This window comes from Lepidochelys kempii, chromosome 12, assembly GCF_965140285.1.
Source record: "Lepidochelys kempii isolate rLepKem1 chromosome 12, rLepKem1.hap1, whole genome shotgun sequence".
NCBI classification, from domain to species: Eukaryota; Metazoa; Chordata; order Testudines; family Cheloniidae; genus Lepidochelys; species Lepidochelys kempii.
The window spans coordinates 5,004,805-5,028,846 of NC_136391.1; the positions used below are offsets into that span (position 1 = coordinate 5,004,805).

Sequence of the window (24,042 nt, forward strand, 5' to 3'; positions counted from 1 at the left end):
GCAGCACAGGACACACCACACTCTGCCAAGACAGACCCTTCAGAGAGCAGGCTCCGAATGCTAATTGGAATTAAAGACTTACCTGTGAGCCGTCGCTGGGCGGAGCCAAACAGCTGCTATTCTATCAGACTACTTGGGCAAAGCCACTGGGCAGGAACAAAGCTCAGCCAGGTTTGATGCATCTCCACCAATTTGATGCAGTCCAATTGCCAAGACTTGGTTTGAAGAGTGGGCTCTTTTCATCCTATTGCCACTGTTCTCCAGAAGTGGCCTGTGAAGCTTGTAAGCTAACCTGCCAAACCTGAGTGAAGCCAGAGGGTGGGAGGGTGATCTGGTCCATGACAATTTCAGTTTGTTACTGGGGGAGAGGGAGGTCTCTCACAGCCAATGTCTTCAGGTTGGAGCATTCACAGGGAAGGCCTGGGAATAAGGTGCATTAATATTAATGCTCATTAGTTCTATGCCTCATCTGCATAACATGCTGAGAGTACAATCCCTCCTGTCTGCCCGTGACACTGCATCTGGCAAACAGCATCAAGCCAGTGAAACAGCTTTTGCCATTAACTGGCAAAACAAGCACCATGTTTGCATCCTGTCCAGTTCCATTTGCTGCTGTGCGCCTCTCCATGCCCTGACTTTACGTTAGCCATTCTAGGAGCTGTGCAGAGATTACATTTGTCCACCCGACAACGTGTGCTTTCCCCGAGTACCGGCATTGTAAATCAGACAGATTGGAGGAAGCGTCTTCAGATAGACCTCTCAAGGAGGAGGACGTGCTATTTTCATAATCCCAGTGACTCCGTCCAGCTGGGACCTGAGCACCCCATTACAGAGTCAAAGAATTGAAACACTCCTCCAGAACGCCTTGAGTGTACTGTTCCATTTGGCCACTTCTATTACATACAAAGGTTTATAACTTAGCCATATCCTCTTGCCACTTCCGCAGAGAATAAACTCTGCCTCCTGGTTGAAGCCCTGATGTTCATTCCTCTCATATCCCCACGTTAAGGTTTCTTCCCCACTCTGAACTCTAGGGTACAGATGTGGGGACCTGCATGAAAAACCCCCTAAGGTTATTTTTACCAGCTTAGGTTAAAAACTTCCCCAAGGTACAAACTATTTTACCTTTTGCCCTTGGACTTTATGGCTGCCACCACCAAGCGTCTAACAAATATATAACAGGGAAAGAGCCCGCTTGGAAAGGTCTTTCCCCCCAAAATCCTCCCAAACCCTACACCCCCTTTCCTGGGGAAGGCTTGATAAAAATCCTCATCAATTTGCACAGGTGAACACAGACCCAAACCCTTGGATCTTAAGAACAACGAAAAAGCAATTAGGTTCTTAAAAGAAGAACTTTAATTGAAGAAAAAGTAAAAGAATCACCTCTGTAAAATCAGGATGGTAAATACCTTACAGGGTAATCAGATTCAAAACACAGAGAATTCCTCTACGCAAAACCTTAAATTACAAAAAGACACAAAAACAGAAATATACATTCCATTCAGCACAACTTATTTTATCAGCCATTTAAACAAAACAGAATCTAACGCATATCTAACTAGATTCCTTATTAACCATTTACAGGAATTCTGACCTGCCTTCCTGATCTGGTCCCGGCAAAAAAAAAAAAAAAAAAACACAGACAGAGAGAACCTTTGTTTCTCCCCCACTCCAACTTTGAAAGTATTTTGTTTCCTCATTAGTCATTTTGGTCAGTTACCGGTGAGGTTATCCTAGCTTCTTAACCCTTTACAGGTGAAAGGGTTTTTCCCCGGCCAGGAGGGATTTTAAAGGTGTTTAGCCTTCCCTTTATATTTATGACACGCCCCTCAAATCACAGATAGGGTGAAACGCTGACTGTGATTTCTTCCTGGAGCTCTAGGAGAAAACAGAGTTAATAAGACACATGCACCTCTAAATATACTACCAAGTATATAAAGACTAACAATATTTTTCACATCTCAAGGACAATTTTAACCAGTTGATTCTGGGAAACTTTCACAGGAGAGTACATCAGCCACTTTGTTAGAAGCTCCTGAGATGTGTTGGATGTCGAAATTAAAATCTTGGAGAGCTAAACTCCACCAAATAAGCTTTTTGTTATTTCCCATTGCGGTATGAAGTCACTGTAGCGCAGCATGGTCAGTTTGCAGGTGGAAACGCCGTTCCCAAACACTTTTTGTAGATGTTCCAGGTGTTCTGCCCAGGAATCCGAAAATATGGTCACATCGTCAAGGTAGGCAACTGCATATTCTCCTAATCCCACTAGGAGACCATCTACAAGTCTTTGGAAGGTGGCGGGTGCATTACGCAGCCCGAAAGGGAGTACATTAAATTCATACAGCCCGACGTGTGCTGAAGGCTGATCTTTCCTTGGCAGATTCATCTAGCGGTACACCTGCCAGTACCCCTTGGTTAAGTCCAAGGTAGAGATGAACTTGGCCATCCTAGTTTCTCTAATAGTTCATCTGTGCGTGGCACTATTGTCTGGGCGAGTTACAGCATTTAGCTTACGGTAGTCCATGCAAAAACGTATTTCCCCATCTGGTTTGAGAACTAGAACCACTGGAGATGCCCATGCACTGCCAGAGGGGGCGGATTACCCCCATCTGTAGCATATCCTGGATCTCCTGTTTTATAGCACTTTTAGCTTGAGGAGACACCCGGTAAGGTTGGACTTTAATTGGGTGAGCATTACCTGTGTTAATGGAGTCGTATGCCCGTTCAGTCAGTCCTGGGTGGCTGAGAACGTCTGTGTGTAGCTAGTGCACAGCTCCTTGATCTACTGTCGCGGCATACGCCCAAGGGTCATGGAGAGATTCACCTCTTCCACGTCACCAGCACTTTTCCCTTCGTAGTAGATACCTTCAGGCTACTCAGTGTCATCTCCTTCCTGGCCTGTGGACTGACAAACCTTTAATTCTCTGGATCAACTGGAAGAGCTGAGAGGTGGTGGGTTGCTCCGGGCCACCGTCCAAGCTCTCTGGAGGCTTTCATCTGCTTCCTGTTAGTTTGGAACTGTTCCCTTGATGCTGGAGACATTAGTTCCTCATTGAATTGTGGACCTAGGCTTGGTCCCTCTGGAAGCAATGTAGGGGATGGGGCTGTTTCCGTTGACTGTGGACAGCTCTCCGCTGGTGCACTATGTTGGGGTTCAGGCTCCAGCTGAGCCTCTTGTGTAGGGTTATCGGCTGCTGCCGGTTCCGGGACTGGATCCACTACTGCTGTTGCAGACGTTGGCATGGGGTCCAGTTCCATCACCCCTGACTGAGTCCTGGTAGAAGTCTCCAGAACAGAGCTATGTGTGACAGCTTGCTTAGCCTGGCTGCGGGTGACCATTCCCACCCTCTTGGCTAGCGTCACATGATTGGCCAAGTTTTCCCCCAACAGCATAGGGATGGGATAACCATCATAGACTGCAAATGTCCACGTTCCTGACCAGCCCTTGTACTGGACAGGTAACTTGGCTGTAGACAAATTGAAAGACTTGTACTTGAAGGGTTGAATTGTTACTTGGATCTCTGGGTCGATTAAATTTGGGTTCACTAAGGAAGCCTGGATAACCGAAACTTGTGCTCCGGTGTCCCTCCACACGATGACCTTCTTCCCGCCCACACTCACAGTTTTCCTCCGCTCCGAGGGTATCTGGGAGGTATCTGGGCCTGAGAACCTTTGGTGTGATTCCAGTGCAATGAACTGTACTCGGTTGGGGTTCTTGGGACAGTTGGCCTTTACATGCCCCGGCATGTTACATTTAAAACATCGTCCAGCTGACGGGTCACTGGGGCTAGGTGGGTTGCTGGAGAACAGTGTGGCGGGACGATAAGGTGTCTGGAGTATTCCTTGGTGTGTAGTTGGGGCTTTGAGCTGCCCACGGTAGCAGAGGGTGGTCTGAGGGTGTCCATTCAGGTATCCACTCCAACTGTGACCAGGGTTGTTCCTCTCTCCTCTCTCCACCCGTTTTGTTCCGGCTTGCCCCGCCTCTTTGGCGGTCTGGGACTGCTCGTATCAATCAGCATAAGAAGCAATACTTTCTGCTGAGTCCATTTCCTTATCCCATAAACACCGTTTTATTTCCTCCTTGGACATATTCAGGAATTGCTCCTGAGCTATCAAATCACACATTCCATCGAAGCAAGTGACACCCCTTCCTTGGACTCATTTATCTAACAGATCCTTCATCTGGTTCAGATAAGCCACATTACTTAGTCCAGGCCCTCTCTTAAGGGCTGTAAATTTTACTCTGTTTGTTTCACATGTAATTTGAAATTGCTTTAAAACCAAATCCTTGATCTTATTATAGTCAGAAGCCTCATCAATAGGCATCTTATTGAATATGTCCAGAGCTCTTCCAGTTAATTTTGCGACCAATGTGGTCATCATGTGAGCTTCAGGAATTTTATGGAGACTGCACAGTCTCTCAAAGGTGAGAAAATATTCAGCAATATCACTGGATTCATCATATTGTGGACATAGTCACTCCCATTTGTGGACTGTTGGGGAAGGATGGTTAGGGTTATCCAGTAGATTCCGCTCAGCCTTTGCCTTCTTCATCTCCAGTGCATGCTTCCTCTCTTTTTCCTTCTCCGCCTCAGCACGCTTGCTCTCTTTTTCCTTTTTCTCCATTTCTTTTTCCCTTGCCTCCATAACTCTCCTGTGGGCAGCCTCTTGGTTTTTTTCTACCTCCATAGCTCTCCTGTGGGCAGCCTCCCTTTCCTCCTCAGCATGCTTTCATTCTTTTTCCTTTGTCTCCATAGCTCTCCTTGACAGCCTCTTTTGCTGTTTCCTTGGTTTCTGTCATGTTTGCCTTTCTGTTTTTAACTAGCTTTACACCCGAGAGTCAGAAATAAAACAAACAAACAAAAAACTTGGCTTGTCAAAATATATATATAGGCTGTGCTGTAACCGGATATCTATGGTCTCTGATAGTGACTGTCAGCCTACAGAAAAATCCTTAAAAAAAACCCCTAACACCTTTGTCTCCAGGCAAATAGACAGAAAACCCCTCTAGTTGCTCTTAGGTAAAAAACAACTTCCCGTCTGTGAAGACCTGTGAATTTCCCTGCAGGAGGTTAACTACCCTGCCTTTAGATAGAGAAAACTCCAGCTCACAAAAGACAATTCCATTTTGTCTCTGCTCTGGCCCCCAAGCAGAGACAAAAAAACCCTCTAACTGCTTTCAGCTTAAAACCTGCTTTTCAGCAGCCCAAAGGGGAAAAAAAAAAATTCCTTTCAAAATATCTGTGCTTCTGGTTCAAAAAATCTCAAATTGATCTCAAAATGATTTCAAGTTAATCCCACCGCTCTGCCACCATGTCAAGGTTCCTTCCCCACTCTGAACTCTAGGGTACAGATGTGGGGACCTGTATGAAAAACCCCCTAAACTTATTTTTAGCAGCTTAAGTTAAAAACTTCCCCAAGGTACAAACTATTTTACCTTTTGCCCTTGGACTTTATGGCTGCCACCACCAAGCGTCTAACAAATATATAACAGGGAAAGAGCCCGCTTGGAAAGGTCTTTCCCCCCAAAATCCTCCCAAACCCTACACCCCCTTTCCTGGGGAAGGCTTGATAAAAATCCTCATCAATTTGCACAGGTGAACACAGACCCAAACCCTTGGATCTTAAGAACAATGAAAAAGCAATCAGGTTCTTAAAAGAAGAATTTTAATTGAAGAAAAAGTAAAAGAATCACTTCTGTAAAATCAGGATGGTAAATACTTTACAGGGTAATCAGATTCAAAACATAGAGAATTCCTCTACGCAAAACCTTAAGTTACAAAAAGACACAAAAACAGGAATATACATTCCATTCAGCACAACTTATTTTATCAGCCATTTAAACAAAACAGAATCTAACGCATATCTAACTAGATTGCTTATTAACCCTTTACAGGAGTTCTGACCTGCCTTCCTGATCTGGTCCTGGCAAAAAAACAAAAACAAAAACAAAAAAAAACAAACAAAAAAAACCAGCCAGAGAGAACCTTTGTTTCTCCCCCCCCCTCCAGCTTTGAAAGTATCTTGTCTCCTCATTGGTCATTTTGGTCAGGGTGCCAGTGAGGTTATCCTAGTTTCTTAACCCTTTACAGGTGAAAGGGTTTTTCCTCTGGCCAGGAGGGATTTTAAAAGTGTTTACCCTTCCCTTTATATTTATGACACCCCACCTCCCCTGATTTACATCCGCCAGCTCTGGGCCATGTGTAGCTGTCACCTTCCTTTTGGTTGACACTCCTTTTGGAATGTGTCAATGCTGCTCCTTCAGCAGCTGGAAGGAGTCACTGTTGAGATATAAAAATTGTTTCTTCCAGGCCTTGAAATGACAATGCAAAACAGTTCTCACTTGAGGCCCCCAACTAAGTTTTCTAGCACCAACTGGAATGTCCAGAATTAATGACATGTATCTCTTCCCCTAAGATGGTGCTGAGACATTAGCTCCCAAGTCATTCCTGACAGAAAGGTCACAATGAAAGGTTACAGAAAGCATGGAAGACCAAGGAAGGGTGGCAAGAGAGAAAGTTTCAACGAAAACAAAAGAGTGAGTTTAAACTTACAGGAAGGTGCAAAAGGGAAGATGTAGGCAGAGCACTGGCTTGCCAGGCCCACATGTCTGGCAGGAATACTATCCCTTTGCTAGGGCCTTCCCAGAAGATCTCAATCCATCTGTGACAACCAATTGTTCTCCTCCCAGCTTGTGGCTCTGTCACCCTTCTCCAAGTCCCTCCACCCCAAACATACACTTCTCTTGCTTGCTTTTACCCTTCAAGTTTTCGCTGCTCTCTACCTATCCAACCTTCTCTTTTATCACAAGGTTGGCTTCTGCCTTCACTCTGCTAACAATGCTGTCTTCAATTGACTGAGTTCCCCAAACCACCCCGTATCAGTGAGAAAAGCTACTGGTCAATCTAGGAAGCCATCTCCTTAATCCTCCTTCAGATCCCTCCTTGTAACTCTCTTCTGCAGTGCAGACCAAAAACTGCACTCTGGTAACTGCTAGACAGGCAGCAAGCTGCAATTACTGCTCCTGATCAGCTAATCATATCATTACCCAGTCTCAGCCTGCCTGGGTCACTGCACTAATCATATCGTTACCCAGTCTCAGCCTGCCTGGGTCACTGCACTAATCATATCGTTACCCAGTCTCAGCCTGCCTGGGTCATCCATCTTTTTTGTCTTGTCTTACACTGGTAAGTGCTATAATAGCCCCATTTTTCAGATTAGGAAACCAATGCTCAGAGAGGTTAGGCCAGTGACTTGCCTAAAGTCACAGAGCAATGCAGGGCTGGGAACAGAACCTAGGGCTTTTGAGTTCCAGTCCTATACCTTCACCACAGGCACCTTCCTCCTTTCTTACAGCAGTACTATATAACTACCAGCACAAAGGAAGACCTTGCCTTCTGGGCAAAGAGTGAAATTACAATATTTCAGTTAGATACAAGCAGCATCCAGAACAGGCTGAATGTCAGGGGCCTTCAGACTGTACTATCAGCACAAACAGGTACCAAGACACTCCTGGGGGGGAGCAGAATAGTAGCTGGCTATTCCCTGGAACATTTGTGAGCCCTCCTGGGAGAGCTGCATTATTCCTGTTCACTAGAGAAGGGACCTACAGGTTCAGTGTGTGCCAAGGAAACAGTGCACTACTCCCTTTCTGGGTCAGTCTCCAGCTCACCAACACAGATCCTGGATTCTCAGTCTGTCATTAAGATAAGAGACAAGCAATATTTAGACTTCATTAGGATGCATCCCCAGGTGCTTAGGGGTCCCTGGCCTGCTGAAGGTGCTCATTTTCCTCTGGCATCCGCTCTGCACAGAAATCCGTGGTCCACCCCTTCCTGTCACAATCACTTGGCCCATCTCTAGTGAAGAGCTTTGCCACGGTTGATAGGCTGCTTGCGCTTGCCATCACTTGGTGCTGAGAAATGTGTTTTCCTCAGCTCAAAGCACTGACTAATGGATGATTCTCCTCTTGACCTTGTGCTTCCTTCTCAAACAGCAACAGGTAGACACCAGTCACCATTAGCCTTTCTGGGTGAGACGTCTGTTCCATTTTCCCAGAGAAACATTACATGTTCTGCCAGCCTTTCTGAAGGGAGAGGTAGTAGCTGCTACTATTCCCTTCTGCCTTTAGCCAGGGTTTCTGCAAATTCACCACTGCACCAAGTATCCCTTTGCTTGCCTCCTCTATACACCCCTCTGTGTGAGCACAGAGAAGTGTTGGGACATGAACTGACAGTCTGTAGTCACAGCTGCAGCCTTTCCCACACACTGTTCACTCCTGCACTCAAGTCACATTCATGCCGCCACCGGATTCCACTGGCTCAGCAGTAGGACACCCCGGATCAATCTGACTCCATCTCCTAAAACAGCAGGCCGTGATGCCAATGACCTCTCTAGTCTGCTGAGAGAAGAATTTGAATCACTTCATTTTCCTCTCTCGCCTGACAGGAATTTACTACAAAAGAATCAGGAGGCTCAAGCTGGGATAATTTTGAATCAGCTACCACAAAATTTCCATGGAAGAAAAGTATTCTCAAAAGAAACTAGCAATGGAAATGAAAAGTGGGGAAGAGAAGTGCATCACCCCTGTAACCATCTCTACATGCATCATGAGCAGAGCAGAACAGAACTCCTTGCGGAATACGAGGCACAGAATCAGGGGATTTTAATAACTAAGTCTGATGTGAAAGTCACTGATAACCTGCCTCCCTTTGTTTTGTCATATCCGCTCGGCCAGTGAAGTGTGACATTGCTGTATCACAGCATGGACACGAGCGAAATGACGACAGGAACAACTGAAAGGCTTAGCCACATCCTCTCCACTCTGCAGATCCCCTTTCGATCTGGTGCTGATACTAACGCATTAAACAGTAGACTCAGTCCCTTTCCAGCCATTACTTTTTCATTATGGAAGAACGCAGTGGCACGGATGCAGTTGTGTCAAGTGAAGGAAAATACCTTCCCCAGCTGCAGTGCACTAATTGAAGCTTACACAGGCATCTCTCATCCACAACGGCTTCCACATCCTCCTTGCTTTCCGTGATAAGCCCTCGATCATCAGTGCTCTGAAACTAATTGAAACTCACACTATAATTCAGCGCCACATTAGGATTTTGTAACTACCACCAATGATTTGCTGGAGGGGGAACTAATGATGCTGGGCTGGAAAAATACAGAAGTGGGAACTCAGCCATTTGAACAAAGGAGAAACTGGGAACAAATAAGCCTGAAGCACGCAAGGACAGTGGGAGAGGTGATCAAGAGGAAGTGAGTCACAACTCTGGATAGGGAATGCAGGAGAAGCTGGAGTAGTTCTCCCATAGGCAGCCACAAGATAGAGAGGCTACCTGAATCCCTGGGGGTCAGGTTAGCCACCTCATAATGTTACTCTAGCACATGCATACATGAACAAAACTAATCAAAGCACAGACTTAGTGAAATACCCTAAATTACTATCGTAACTGGGACCCTCTAGCTGAAGTGACGGGCTCAACAATTCACTTCTTCCAAGCTAAGGGTGTCACTGGTTTTGATTTCCAGGTGGTCTTTAGGTTGATGTTTAAATTAATTTAAAATCCTGGCAAAAAGACAAGTGTCCCAATAAATATTGCTTTTACTCAACTTGCCACCTCTCCAGTGATGGCTTGTGGAGCTCCTAGTCTACATTATCAGCTTCACACACCTTTGAGCTTCTCCACAGCACAGGGCTGATGACAGACCAGACCAGAAAAGGCTTGAGTGCAGTCAGAAAACTGGGCTTTTCCCTAATGTTTATTTGCCAAGGAATGCTTCCCTCCCCACCTTTGACTGGTTTGTTAATGTCCCACACCAGAAGCCTTAGTTATGGCCCACATCATTTTTAAATATAAAGCATCATTTGTGTGACATCACAGCTGGTCAGGTTGGCAAAGACAAGCCAGAGCAAAACCCCCAGAGAGCCACTCAGACACACTATCTTAGCTGTGGCTAGGGCTGCAGGGGTCTGAACGCAATGGCTCCAATTGCCATCTCTGAATGCCACAGGGCAAATTTTAAACAGATTCTTCCACTTGGCCCCGAGGGAAGTCGCTCTGGATTGCTGCCCCATGGAGAAGGACGGCAAAGCGACAGGAATAGAAACTGACGGGGCAGCAAAAGACTAACACTGGAAATGCACCTGAGGTTCCACACAAAAAGGCCTGTAACTGGGCCACATTTCCCACTGAGACACATGAAGGGTGGGGGAGGGGGTGCTCCCTTTTGTGGCACCCAGCCAGCCATTTAGCTAAAAAATCCCTGTTAGTAGCTGTTCTCTGCTTGCTTTATCTGTAAAGGGTTAAAAAAGCCCACAGGTAAAAGGAAGGAAGTGGGCACCTGACCAAAAGAGCCAATGGGAAGGCTAGAACTTTTTAAACTTGGGAAGAAACTTTCCCTTTGTTGGTCTGTTGTTCTCCAGAGAGAGGAGACACAGAGCATCAATGCTGTAAGAAGCTTTAAGCCAGGTATGAAAAATCATCAAATCATACCTCAAAACTACTTCTCTGAAACCCCAGATATGTAAGTAGATCAGGGAATGTCTAGGAAGACACAATTAGGTTTATCTCTTTTATTTCTTTATGGCTTGTGGATTCCTCTGTGCTAACCCCAGGTGCTTTTGTTTTGCTTATAAACTTTAAGCTGGACCTGAAGAAAACCATTCTTGATGCTTAATTATTATATTCGCTCTTTTTAAAAACTAGCAATAGTCTACGTTCCAGATGTATTTTCTTTCTTTTTGTTTTTTAATAAAATTTACCTTTTTTAAGAACAGGATTGGATTTTTGTGTTCCTAAGAGGTTTGTGCACATGTTGTTTAATTAGCTGGTGATAACAGCTGATTTCCTTTGTTTTCTTTCTCAGCTCTTCCGGGGGTGGAGGGGGAGGGGGTGAAAGAGCTTAAGGGTACCCCACAGGAAGGAATTCCCACGTGCTCCTTCCTGGGTTCTCAAAGGTGGGGGGGGGGGAGAGAAGGGAGGGGTTTGCACTTGGGTGGTGGCAGCATCTACCCATCCAAGGTCAGAGAAAAGCTGTAACCTTGGGAGTTTAATACCAGCCTGGAGTGGCCAATATTAATTTTTAGAATCCTTGCGGGCCCTGACCTTCTGCACTCGAACTGCCGAAGTGGGGAATCAGCCTTGACACCCTCCCCCAGCCCTCAATCAGAAATACTGACTACAAAAATTCTAGCCCAACTCGGGCTCTGCGCTTGACCCAAATGCTTGCTGTTTTCCAAGAAAAATCCTGTTCCCATAAGTTCAGTATCCCGCAGGCTCTGCTGCGTAACAGCCTCAGGGCTGTGACACAAAATCCACACACAGGATCATGACTCAGATGTACCCGCAATGCAGCTCCTTCCTCCCCACACCCATCTCAGCAACTGCAGCAGCAATCATGCCTGCCTGAAGAACACATCGGTCCTGCACTCCTCCTTTACCATCTTCCCCCTCCTTTTACCCAATTGCTCACTCAGTACAACTTTTGTCCTGGCAGAGGTTTTATCTGGGTTTTTTTGTACCAGCCTCTTCAGCTTGAAGGAAACTAGGATCAACACAGCTATGAGAGAAGCAAAGGAAACAGAGAGCGTTTGTCCCCAGCCAAATCAAATGTGTTACAGTTCAGAAGGTTAGAGGAATTCACCAAAGTAAGCTAAACACTTTCCTCTGACAAATCAAATGACAGGGAATCACACTTACTGTGGAAGGAGGAGAGCTCATCTGATCAAGCTGGAGCATTGCATGATGGGCCTGTTGTCTCTATGGGCAGCATATTCAGGATGAAGGTGGTTGCAACCTGTGCTATCTTATACAAATTGGGTGCAGCTCTGAACTCCTGGAAGCTGCCAACATGACATTTTGTGGGGCAAAACCTTAATGTCCTTACCTGAAACGTAAGGAGTCAACTAAAAGGGTATTTTGGATCATTCCACAACCAAAACAACGTTAAAGTAGAATTTGTAATGTTTTGCAAATCCATAGAACTCTAGGAGTTTTAGTCCATGGAGTGAGACTCACAAAGACAGAAGTCCCGTAAAAAACAAAGGGCTTTGTGACTCGAGGTGATGGTTTTGTAATTTATTGGGTAATATACAAACCAAAAAGAAAAGGAGTACTTGTGGCACCTTAGAGACTAACCAATTTATTTGAGCATGAGCTTTCGTGAGCTACAGCTCACTTCATCGGATGCAAACCAAACTTTCTGTGATTACATTTCCCTGCTGCCCAAACTCTAAATGCCCTACCTATCTCATCTATGGTTGTGCAGGGCAACAGGGAGGGACAGCAGCTGAAGGGCCTGGGGACAGGTCTGTAATTTAGTTCAGCACATGTGGCAGCTGCAGTCACAGAAACAGTTAGTTACTCGCACTGGAAACGTTTATGGCTTTGGGGAATCTCACAGCTCCTGGTGGTCACTGTGTGTTCTTATTTCATTTCTCTCTAAAGCCTTGCTCCCAATTGCAGAATGGAGTTACGTCATATGTGACAGAGTTTGAGAGTCCTAAGTGATTGTAGGCTGGGGTGGCCCATCCTCAGGATACCCTTCTTTGCCTACCTAAGCTGTGGCCATTCTTTGTGTAGAAGCAGGTGTTGTTGATGAGGTTGACGCAGCAGCCAATCACGTCTCCAGTAGTGAAGGTGGGGCCATAGGGCTGCCCTGTCCCAGAAGAACAGAAGGAATGCCCGTCGTCACCGTGGTAACCATACGAATGTTTATCCCAACCTGTAGAAGGAAAAAGAGCAGATCAGTAATGAGGGAGGTTTCCAAGGAGCTGTATGCGATTATTGGAGCTGGGTGGGAAACAGTTTTCCCGTCCCAGGAAAATTTTCGAAATTTTGAATATTTTTCCTGTCCCAAGGAGGGATGAAAAGTTTAAATCTCTAAAATTTTCACAAATCAACAATCCAAAAACCATTTCAGCTAGGGTCAATCCAGACGTCTGATTTTGAGCTCAACCTTTCAGTTAAAAAAAAATTTACTTTTTTTTTTACTATAATTAGCTCAAATTTAAAAACAAAGTAATTTTGAACCAAGCAAATTGAATTTTTTGTCTCAAAAGTGCTGAAATGGGCAATTTTGACAGTACAACCCCAACTCATACAATGATTTGAACCTGCTACTTCATGCAGATCCCCCCTTATGCACAGGCCTCAAGGTCAGGTGCTCTCTAGGCAGCGGAGAATGTTATGGCTGTTCCTGACTAGTAGGAAATGCAGTCAAGCAGCACATAAATAGCCTATCCCACTCTCTCAGCTGCACCTTCCTGGATGGCTAAGCATGCTGCATACAGTACTCTGAGCCCCCATCAGCTATGGCAGGGAGCCTGGCACCAACACCCAAGGTCCTGTGTGGTGACAGAATGAACTACTGAGTAGGGCTGGTCAAAATTTTTCCATCAAAATTGGTTTTCAATAGAAAATTGGATTTTTTACTAAATCCAAACAATTATTTTTTTGTCCAAACCCTAAAATATTCCAGTTCTGAAATACCACTGAGTTGCCTCCTGTGACTTATAGTTTGGGTACCTCACGGTCCCATTCACCTCTGGGGCAGTCTCCCTTGCCACACTTCATTTCCCATTATGCACTGCCTACACCATGGGGGGCACCAGGGAGTGCTGCAGGAGGTGTAGCTCAACCAGACAGGTGGTCTCAGAGAAGAAGTAGAGAGTGATGCATCTGAACTATAACTCCCATGATGCACCACAAGTTTTCAGCCAAAATATTTCAGGTTTTGATTTTTTTTTGCCAAGTGCTCAATTTCTGAGACTTTTGTTTTCAGCCAGTTCCACTACTGAGGCAACAGGTCACCAACTGTTAAACTCCTTCATCAACACCCACGCTCAGTCGGTTTGTCAGTACAGCACTATATTGCCAAACGGATGCAGAACCCCGTTGTGTAGCCTCCAAAATGTACCCTAGTGGAGAGAGAATGGGCACAGACTCAGATTCCAAGGCCATGAATGACCCTTGTGATCATCTAGTCTGATCTCCTGTACAGCACAGGCCAGAGACCTGCCCCCAAATTACTCCTAGAGCAGATCTGTTAGAAAAACATCCCATCTTGTCAGGGATGGAGAATCCACCACAACCCTTAGTAAGCTGCTCCAATGGTTTATAACTCTGTTAGAAATATACCTGTACACCTTATTTCCAATCTGAATTTGTCTAGCTTCAACTTCCAGCCATTGGATTGTATTATATCATTCTCTGCTACATTGAAGGCCTATTAAAGATTTGTTCCCCATGCAGGTACTTACAGACTGTAATCAAGTCATCCCTTAACCTTCTGTTTGTTAAACTAAATAGATTGAGCTCCTTGAGTCTATCACGGTATGTTTTCTATCCTTTAATCATTCCTGGGGCTCTTCCCTGAACCCCCTCCAATACGTCAACACCCTTCTTGAATTGTGAACATCTGAACTGGACACAGGATTCCAGCAGCGGTCGCACCAGTGCCAAATACAGACATAAAATAACCTCTCTGCTCCTACTCGTTATTCCCGTTTACGCATCCGAGGATCGCATTAGCCCATTTGGCTACAGCACAACCCTGAAATGTTTTTCAGAGTCACTCCCTCCCAGGGTAGAATCCCCTGTGCTGTAAGTATGGCCTACATTCTGTGTTCCCAGGTGTATATACATTTACATTTTGCCAGAGACCAGCTTACCGAGTGATCCACATTGCTCTGTATCAGTGACCTGTCCTCTTCATTAGTTACCACTCCACCAATTTTTGTGACATCTGCAAACTTTGATGGTTTTGGGTTTTCCTCCAGGTCACTGACAAAAATGTTAAATAGTGTAGGGCTAAGAACCGATCCCCATGATACCCCATTAGAAACACCAGCTCGATGAGATTCCCAGTTTACAACTACATTTTGAGACCTAACAGCATCTTGGAAGGGGACACGAACATGCACATGAGGAAGGGCAGACGCACCTCTTCCAGCCAACTGATTACCTGACCAGGCTCAAAAAAGGTTCTTTCCACTGCAAGTGCAACCATGGCAGTTTCTAAAGGAGCAAGGAGGAAACATACTGACAAGAGAGACTTTGCAAGACCCAGCCTCAGGTCCTGGCAGTGAGATGTCGGCCTCCAAACCAATGGACAGACGCCAAACCTCACACCAGGGACACCAAACAGCCTGTAGCATGGGCATGTGGAACTCCGGATTCATGTCTTTAGCATAGTCGATGTTCCCTTTAACCGCGTTTCCTCAGTGTACCTTTCTTCCAGCAGGAATGCACAATACATCAGGAAGAGGTTTGTGTGTGAAGGAGGGGTGGCGGGACGGTGTGCAAAGCACACAAATGCTGCCCACTGCACAGTGTCTAAAGGCTCTAATTACGAGACGAAAATGCCAGCAAAACCAATTAGTGCCAGTCAAAGCACACTAACCGGTTTCATAATTGGTTCCTTGTGTTTTGAAATGCAAAATGCCACTGCAAAGTTTGCCTGGGCTGCTCCCAGAACTACGCAGAGGCGACTAAATTAGCTAAAAGCGAAAGTGACTTCCAGGCAACACCTCGGTCTCTCTTTACAGGCTCGGTTTCTTTAACAAGCAGCACAAGGGAAACAGGAAAATAAAATTCAGCATGCTCGGCCCCTCCGTGGTTCTGTGAATACCACCTAAGCACCATCCCACCTGAGCAATATCTCCCTGTGAGCTCAAAGGGGATTTATGTTTTGCTTCTCAGACCAGCTAAGCACCATAGTGAAGCATGAAAAATGGGTCCAATTCTTCATAATTTAAAGAAGCTGTAGCTTATGTAATGCTTCAAAGGTCAGTAAATCATCCTAGTTGCTCTTGGAGTGAGACATAATATTAGATCCCATTTTCTTGTGCATGCCGGAATCTGGCTTTCATGGGCATTCTGCCCTGGGGGCCTCTGTCCGCACAGTATCGCTCAGACACTCCCTCCCTCCTCTCCTGTAGCAGAACCTGTGACAAGGATAACACCACCCTAGCTGAAGTGCTCTGCAGCCCGTCAGGACTGAGGCACTCTGCCCCCACTCCGCACTCCCATCCTCTGCACTAGGGAAAGGGACCTGTCTGCATAGAAAATGCATACCCTTCTCCATGGGGCAGTATAACAGCACTGATGCTGGACTACACAGCCTGCTCCAGACTTGGTCCTAGCTGGAGCTTGAACCCCTTTAAATGGGCAAAGCCTTGAGAGTAGCCATCAGTTGCCCAGGAGGTAATGGGGGAGGGAAAAGGTGGCTGAGGCTAATTTTGCTGTAGGAGAATGACAAGCTGAACAACGACCATCACGAGAGGAACAAGTGTTGAAAAGCCTGAGCCAAAAGAACAGCCTCAATCTAGCAAGACAGGGCCGGATCTTCAGCCAGAAATTTTGCAGTAAGCTGCTCCAAATGCTTCTGAGACAGAAGCCACTCATAGCAAACAAACCTTTCACACCACAAAAGTGGCATTCAGGGGGCCAAGAACCCTCTGGCAATTGGAGCCAGGGTCTGGGAAAGGTGTGTAAGATCGAACTGTGGAGGTTCAGAGGGCAGGTGTGTAAGCAGGTAGAGAGCAGTTCCTACAACGAGGCAATGGAAGATTTCAAATAGTGCTAATTGTAATTATCAGTATTACTGTAGCTCCCAGGAGCCCATCCTCAACCTGAACCCCATTGTGCTGCATACTGTAGAGAGAGAGCAAAAAGACAGGTCCTGCCCCCCCACTGGTAAAGTTTACTTGTGTAAATATAAGACAAAAGACAACAGATGGATACAGATAGACCAGTGGGAGAGTACGAAGAAACAATGAGACAACGGGGGTGGCCAGTCACTGGGAGAGTTGGGGATACGATGTTTCTGCCCTTGAGGCTTTCTGGAGTGTTACATGCTGTGACACTGAGCCAGCGAGGGTTAAGCAACCAGCAGGCTAAGTGATTTAAAATCAACCTTTAAGGACATATTAGAGAATTATTGAGGTGGTAATCAGTACCACTCCTTGTAGATAGCTCCCAGACTGCTGTGCTGCGCATCACAGCATGGGGAGTAGGTGGCCAGCCCTCTGTGGAGAAAGAGGTATTTAGAAAAGCTGGACGTGCACAAGTCCATGGGACCGGACGCGTTGCATCCGAGAATGCTTAAGGAATTGGCGGCTGTGATTGCAGAGCCATTGGCCATTATCTTTGAAAACTCATGGCGAACGGGGGAAGTCCCGGATGACTGGAAAAAGGCTAATGTAGTGCCAATCTTTAAAAAAGGGAAGGAGGAGGATCCTGGGAACTACAGGCCAGTCAGCCTCACCTCAGTCCTCGGAAAAATCATGGAGCAGGTCCTCAAGAAATCAGTTCTGAAGCACTTACACGAGAGGAAAGTTATCAGGAACAGTCAGCATGAATTCACCAAGGGAAGGTCATGCCTGACTAATCTAATCGCCTTCTATGATGAGATTACTGGTTCTGTGGATAAAGGGAAAGCAGTGGATGTATTGTTTCTTGACTTTAGCAAAGCTTTTGACACGGTCTCCCACAGTATTCTTGTCAGCAAGTTAAAGAAGTATGGGCTGGATGAATGCACTATAAGGTGGGTAGAAAGTTGGCTAGATTGTCGGGCTCAACGGGTAGTGATCAATGGCTCCATGTGTAGTTGGCAGCCGGTATCAAGTGGAGTGCCCCAAGGGTCGGTCCTGGGGCCGGTTTTGTTCAATATCTTCATAAATGATCTGGAGGATGGTGTGGATTGCACTCTCAGCAAATTTGCAGATGATACTAAACTAGGAGGAGTAGTAGATATGCTGGAGGGTAGGGATAGGATACAGAGGGACCTAGACAAATTGGAGGATTGGGCCAAAAGAAATCTGATGAGGTTCAACAAGGATAAGTGCAGGGTCCTGCACTTAGGACGGAAGAATCCCATGCACCGCTACAGACTAGGGACCGAATGGCTCGGCAGCAGTTCTGCGGAAAAGGACCTAGGGGTGACAGTGGACGAGAAGCTGGATATGAGTCAACTGTGTGCCCTTGTTGCCAAGAAGGCCAATGGCATTTTGGGATGTATAAGTAGGGGCATAGCCAGCAGATCGAGGGACATGATCGTTCCCCTCTATTTGACATTGGTGAGGCCTCACCTGGAGTACTGTGTCCAGTTTTGGGCCCCACACTACAAGAACTATGTGGATAAATTGGAGAGAGTCCAGCGAAGGGCAACAAAAATGATTAGCAAAAAGAAAAGGAGTACTTGTGGCACCTTAGAGACTAACCAATTTATTAGAGCATAAGCTTTCGTGAGCTACAGCTCACTTCATCAGATGCATATCCTGTAGCTCACGAAAGCTTATGCTCTAATAAATTGGTTAGTCTCTAAGGTGCCACAAGTACTCCTTTTCTTTTTGCGAATACAGACTAACACGGCTGTTACTCTGAAACCTGTCAAAAATGATTAGGGGTCTGTAACACATGACTTATGAGGAGAGGCTGAGGGAACTGGGATTGTTTTGTCTGCAGAAGAGAAGAATGAGGGGGGATTTGATAGCTGCTTTCAACTACCTGAGAGGTGGTTCCAAAGAGGATGGTTCTAGACTATTCTCAGTGGTAGAAGAGGACAGGACAAGGAGTAATGGTTTCAAGTTGCAGTGTGGGAGGTTTAGGTTTGATATTAGGAAAAACTTTTTCACTAGGAGGGTGGTGAAACACTGGAATGCGTTACCTCGGGAGGTGGTAGAATCTCCTTCCTTAGAAGTTTTTAAGGTCAGGCTTGACAAAGCCCTAGCTGGGATGATTTAATTGGGGATTGGTCCTGCTTTGAGCAGGGGGTTGGACTAGATGACCTCCTGAGGTCCCTTCCAATCCTGATATTCTATGATTCTATCAAAGCCCTGTGAAAGCAGACTAAATGCTTTGAAATGGAAACCTGTATTGTTAGTGAATTAGAAGAAAATACTAATTATTTGTCTGGGTTTACCTATATCTTGTTAGATGTTAACTATGTAACCAGATTAGCTTGTAGATGCTAAACTTCTGTTCCTGTCTGTTACTACATTTTATTGATTCAGAGATCAAAAAAGAATACTAACTTTTAGATCAGTGGCTCTCAATCTTTCCAGACTACTGTACCCCTTTCAGGGGTCTGATTTGTCTTGCCTACCCCCAAGTTTCATCTCACTTAAAAACTACTTGCTTACACAATCAGACATAAAAATACAAAAGTGTCACAGCACACTCTTACTGAAAAATTGCTTAATTTCTCATTTTAACATACAATTATAAAATAAATTAATTGCAATATAAATATTGTACTTACATTTCATTGTATTGTATATGGAGCAGTATAACAAGTCATTTTCTGTATGAAATTTTAGTTTGTACAGACTTCGCTGGTGCTTTTTATATAGCTTGTTGTAAAACTAGGCAAATATCTAGATGAGTTGATGAACCCCCTGTAAGACCTCTGAGTACCCCTGGTTGAGAATCACTGATTTAGATGAAACTTGGGTGTAATAACATCATTGTCTATATTTCTCTTTGAAGTTTGTAGTAAACGTTCTATGAACTGCTAGAATGGTTAGTTATATTACACTAATGAATGCATCTAGTTACCAGTGTGCACCTAGGAAACAGAGATATTACTTCAACGCAACAATGTGCATTACCTATTCTTCATTCAAGGAAAACCTGTTGCATTATCCGCTGTCAAGAGGCTCTCTCAGCCTGCTAGAGGACTATAAAAGAATTCTAGGGCCTCATCCTTACCATCTCAGCTTAAACTGGGTCAGGGGACTTTTAAGTTGCAAGATTGAGGTCTCCAGGTCCATTCTGGATTACCCTGCTGTTTCCCATGGAAAAACTTAAATTCTACACATGGACTGACTATTGGAATTGATTCTGGATTTTTTTTTTAATATATCAGCAGCTCATCTCTTCTTGGGTCAGTTTCCTAGCACTTTATTCTAGGGCACTTTATTCGATTAATTGCAGTTAACTCATGCGACTAACTCCGAAAAAATTAATCATGATTAATCGCACTGTTAAACAATAGAATAGCAACTGAAATGTATTAAATATTTGTGGATGTTTTTCTACATTTTAAAATATATTGATTTCAATTGCAACACGGTATACAAACTTGACAGTGCTCACTTTATATTATTTTTATTACAGATATTTGCACTGTAAAATGGCAAACAAAAGAAATCATATTTTTCAATTCACCTCATACAAGTACTGTAGTGCAATCTCTTTATCATGAAAGTGCAATTTACAAATGTAGTAATCCTCACCATATTTGACTTGGCTGTCTGGGTGGGAGCCAAAGCCTGGACTGCTTAAAGGGACTGTATTTTAGCTTCTTGGTAACCAGTAGGGTATTATAAAAGTTGTTTTGTGACTGGCTTGGTGAATCCAATTTATAAAACTAAACTACCAGTTTTGGGGATCGTCTGCCCCACTCTTTGGGGTTTGCCCTGATTGAGCGACCTCAGCGTGCCCGTCTAGCGACCATGGTCCCACACGCTATCCCAGTAATTGCACAACCTCAACAGTAATGGGGAGAGCACTGCAAATGATTTTCTGTGGAAGTGGGCTTTGTGCACTGCCAGATGGCTCAAGAAACACTCCGCTCTCAAAGCTCTTTAAACACATTAAGCCTCACCCTCCATTTTACAGACCCCTGCTCCGTGTCATCCCGCCAACCCCCCCGCCCCTTTTGATTCAGAAGGGATTGGCATGGCTCCTTCCAGTGCCCTGAATAAGGCTCTCAGGCTGGCCAGAGGCATTCAAGGTTCATAGATATTAAGATCAGAAGGGACAATTTATGATCATCTAGTCCAACCTCCTGCACAACACAGGCCATAGAATCTCACCCACCCACTCCTGCGAAAAACCTCTCACCTATGTCTGAGCTATTGAAGTCCTCAAATCATGGCTTAAAGACTTCAAGGAGCAGAGAATCCTCAAGCAAGTGACCTGTGCCCCATGCTACAGAGGAAGACAAAAAGCCTCCAGGGCCTCTTCCAATCTGCCCTGGAGGAAAATTCCTTCCCGACCCCAAATATGGCGATCAGCTAAACCCTGAGCATATGGGCAAGATTCACCAGCCAGATACCCAGGAAAGAATTTTCTCTAGTAACTCAGATCCCACCCCATCCAACATCCCACAACAAGCCATTGGGCCTATTTACCATAAATAGTTAAAGATCAATTAATTGCCAAAATCATGTTATCCCATCGTATCATCTCCTCCATAAACTTATCGAGTCTAATCTTAAAGCCAGATAGGTCTTTGGCCCCACTGCTTCCCTTGGAAGGCTATTCCAAAAGTTCACTCCTCTGATGGTTAGAAACCTTCGTCTAATTTCAAGTCTAAACTTCCCAATGACCAGTTTATATCCATTTGTTCTTGTGTCCACATTGGTACTGAGCTTAAATAATTCCTCTCCCTCCCCGGTATTTATCCCTCTGATATATTTATAGAGATCAATCATATCTCCCCTCAACCTTCTTTTAGTTAGGGTAAACAAGCCAAGCTCCTTGAGTCTCCTTTCATAAGACAGATTTTCCATTCCTCGGATCATCCTAGTAGCCCTTCTCTGTACCTGTTCCAGTTTGAATTCATCCTTCTTAAACATGGGAGACCAGAACTGCACACAGTATTCCAGGTGAGGTCTCACCAGTGCCTTGTATAATGGTACTAAAACCTCCTTATCTCTACTGGAAATACCTCGCCTGATGCATCCCAAGACCGCATTAGCCTTTTTCACAGCCATATCACATTGGCGGCTCATAGTCATCCTGTGCTCAACCAATACTCCAAGGTCCTGCTCCTCCTCTGTTACTTCTAATTGATGCTTCCCCATCTTATAACTAAAATTCTTGTTATTAATCCCTAAATGCATAACCTTACACTTCTCACTATTAAATTTCATCCTATTACAATTACTCCAGTTTACAAGGTCATCCAAATCTTCTTGTATGATATCCCGGTCCTTCTCTAAATTGGCAATACCTCCCAGCTTTGTATCATCTGCAAACTTTATTAGCACACTCCCACTTTTTGTGCCGAGGTCAGTAATAAAAAGATTAAATAAGATTGATCCCAAAACTGATCCCTGAGGAACTTCCTCCGGCCTGACAGTTCACCTTTCAGTAGGACCCGCTGTAGTCTCCCTGTTAACCAATTACTTATCCACCTTTCAATTTTCATATTGATCCCCATCTTTTCCAGTTTAACTAATAATTCCCCATGTGGCACAGTATCAAACGCCTTCCTGAAATCTAAGTAAATTAGATCCACTGCATTTCCTTTGTCTAAAAAATCTGTTACTTTCTCAAACAAGGAGATCAGGTTGGTTTGGAACGAACTATCTTTTGTAAAACCATGTTGCATTTTGTCCCATTTACCATTGACCTCAATGTCCTTAAATACTTTCTCCTTCAAAATTTTTTCCAAGACCTTGCATACTACAGATGTCAAACTAACAGGCCTGTAGTCACCCGGATCACTTTTTTTAACTTTCTTAAAAATAGGACCTATGTTAGCAATTCTCCAATCATACAGTACAACTCCTGAGTTTACAGATTCATTAAAAATTCTTCCTAATGGGCTTGCAATTTCGGGTGCCAATTCCTTTAATATTCTTCGATGAAGATTATCTGGGCCCCCCGATTTAGTCCCATTAAGCTGTTCGAGTTTCGCTTCTACCTCAGATATGGTAATATCTACCTCCATAGCCTTATTCCCATTTGTCATGCTACAATTATCCCTAAGATCCTCTTTAGCCTTATTAAAGACTGAGGCAAAGGATTTGTTTAGATATTGGGCCATGCCTAGATTATCCTTGACCTCCACTCCATCCTCAGTGTTCAGCGGTCCCACTTCTTCTTCCTTGGTTTTCTTCTTATATATATGGCTATAGAACATTGTACTATTGGTTTTAATTCCCTTTGCAAGGTCCAACTCTACTTGACTTTTAGCCTCTCTCACTTTATCCCTACATGTTCTGACCTCAATAAGGTAGCTTTCCTTGCTGATCCCTCCCATCTTCCACTCCCTGTATGCATTCTACTTTTCCTTAATCACCTCTCTGAGATCCTTGCTCATCCAGCTTGGTCTACAACTCCTGCCAATTAATTTTTTCCCCTTTCTTGGGATGCAGGCTTCCGATAGCTTCTGCAGTTTTGATTTAAAGTAATTCCAGGCCTCCTCTGCCTTTAGATCCATAAATTCTTCAGTCCACTTCCCTAACTAATTTCCTTAATTTTTCAAAGTCAGCCCTTTTGAAATCAAAAACCCTAGTTGCAGATTTATTTTTGTTTATCGTTTCGTTCAGTTTGAACTGAATTAGCTCATGATCACTTGAACCAAGGTTGTCCCCTACAATCATTTCTTCTATGAGGTCCTCACTGCTCACCAAAAGCAGATCTAAATTGGCATCCCCTCTAGTCGGTTCAGCAACTACTTGATGAAGGAATCCATCAGCTATCGCATCTAGGAAAATCTGAGCCCTGTTATTATTACTAGCACTCGTCCTCCAGTCTATATCTGGGAAGTTAAAGTCTCCCATGATCACGCAGTTTCCATTAGTATTTACTCTATTAAAAACATTAAAAAGGGCTCTATCCATATCCAGATTAGATCCCGGCGGTCTCTAGCACGCCCCAAGCACTATCCCAGGGGAGGCTCTAATCGTTTTCTTCCCCAATGTGATTTTTGCCCGGACAGACTCTGTCTTATCCATTCCATCGCTTCTTATTTCTTTACATTCTACCTCATCACTGATCTACAATGCGACTCCACCACCTTGACCTTTAGTTCTGTCTTTCCTAAACAGCACAGACCCTTCAATACCCGTAGCCCAGCCGTGACGACTATTCCACCCTGTCTCTGTTCTCCCTAGAATAGCTGCTTTCACTTCCTGCACCAGTAGCTCTAGTTCCTCCATTTTGTTACCCGGCTCCGCGCACTGGGGTACAAACATCTTCATTCCTGCTGTTTGGCCTCGCTCACATTCTGTACCCGATTAGGCCCGGTCATTCTACAGCCCGTATAACCTATTAGACTGGTATCCACACT

General features: G+C 44.7%; 1 protein-coding gene across 2 annotated transcripts in view; it reads right to left on the minus strand.

Moving 5' to 3' along the window:
* RANBP10 (RAN binding protein 10) overlaps nucleotides 1-24,042 on the minus strand; it is a 162,796-nt gene that overhangs the window by 42,087 nt on the left and 96,667 nt on the right. For both annotated transcript variants that reach the window (XM_073307234.2, XM_073307235.1), the window contains one exon: nucleotides 12,568-12,735. In XM_073307234.2, coding sequence (XP_073163335.1) covers nucleotides 12,568-12,735 — 168 coding nt within the window. The remainder of the gene's footprint in view (nucleotides 1-12,567; nucleotides 12,736-24,042) is intronic.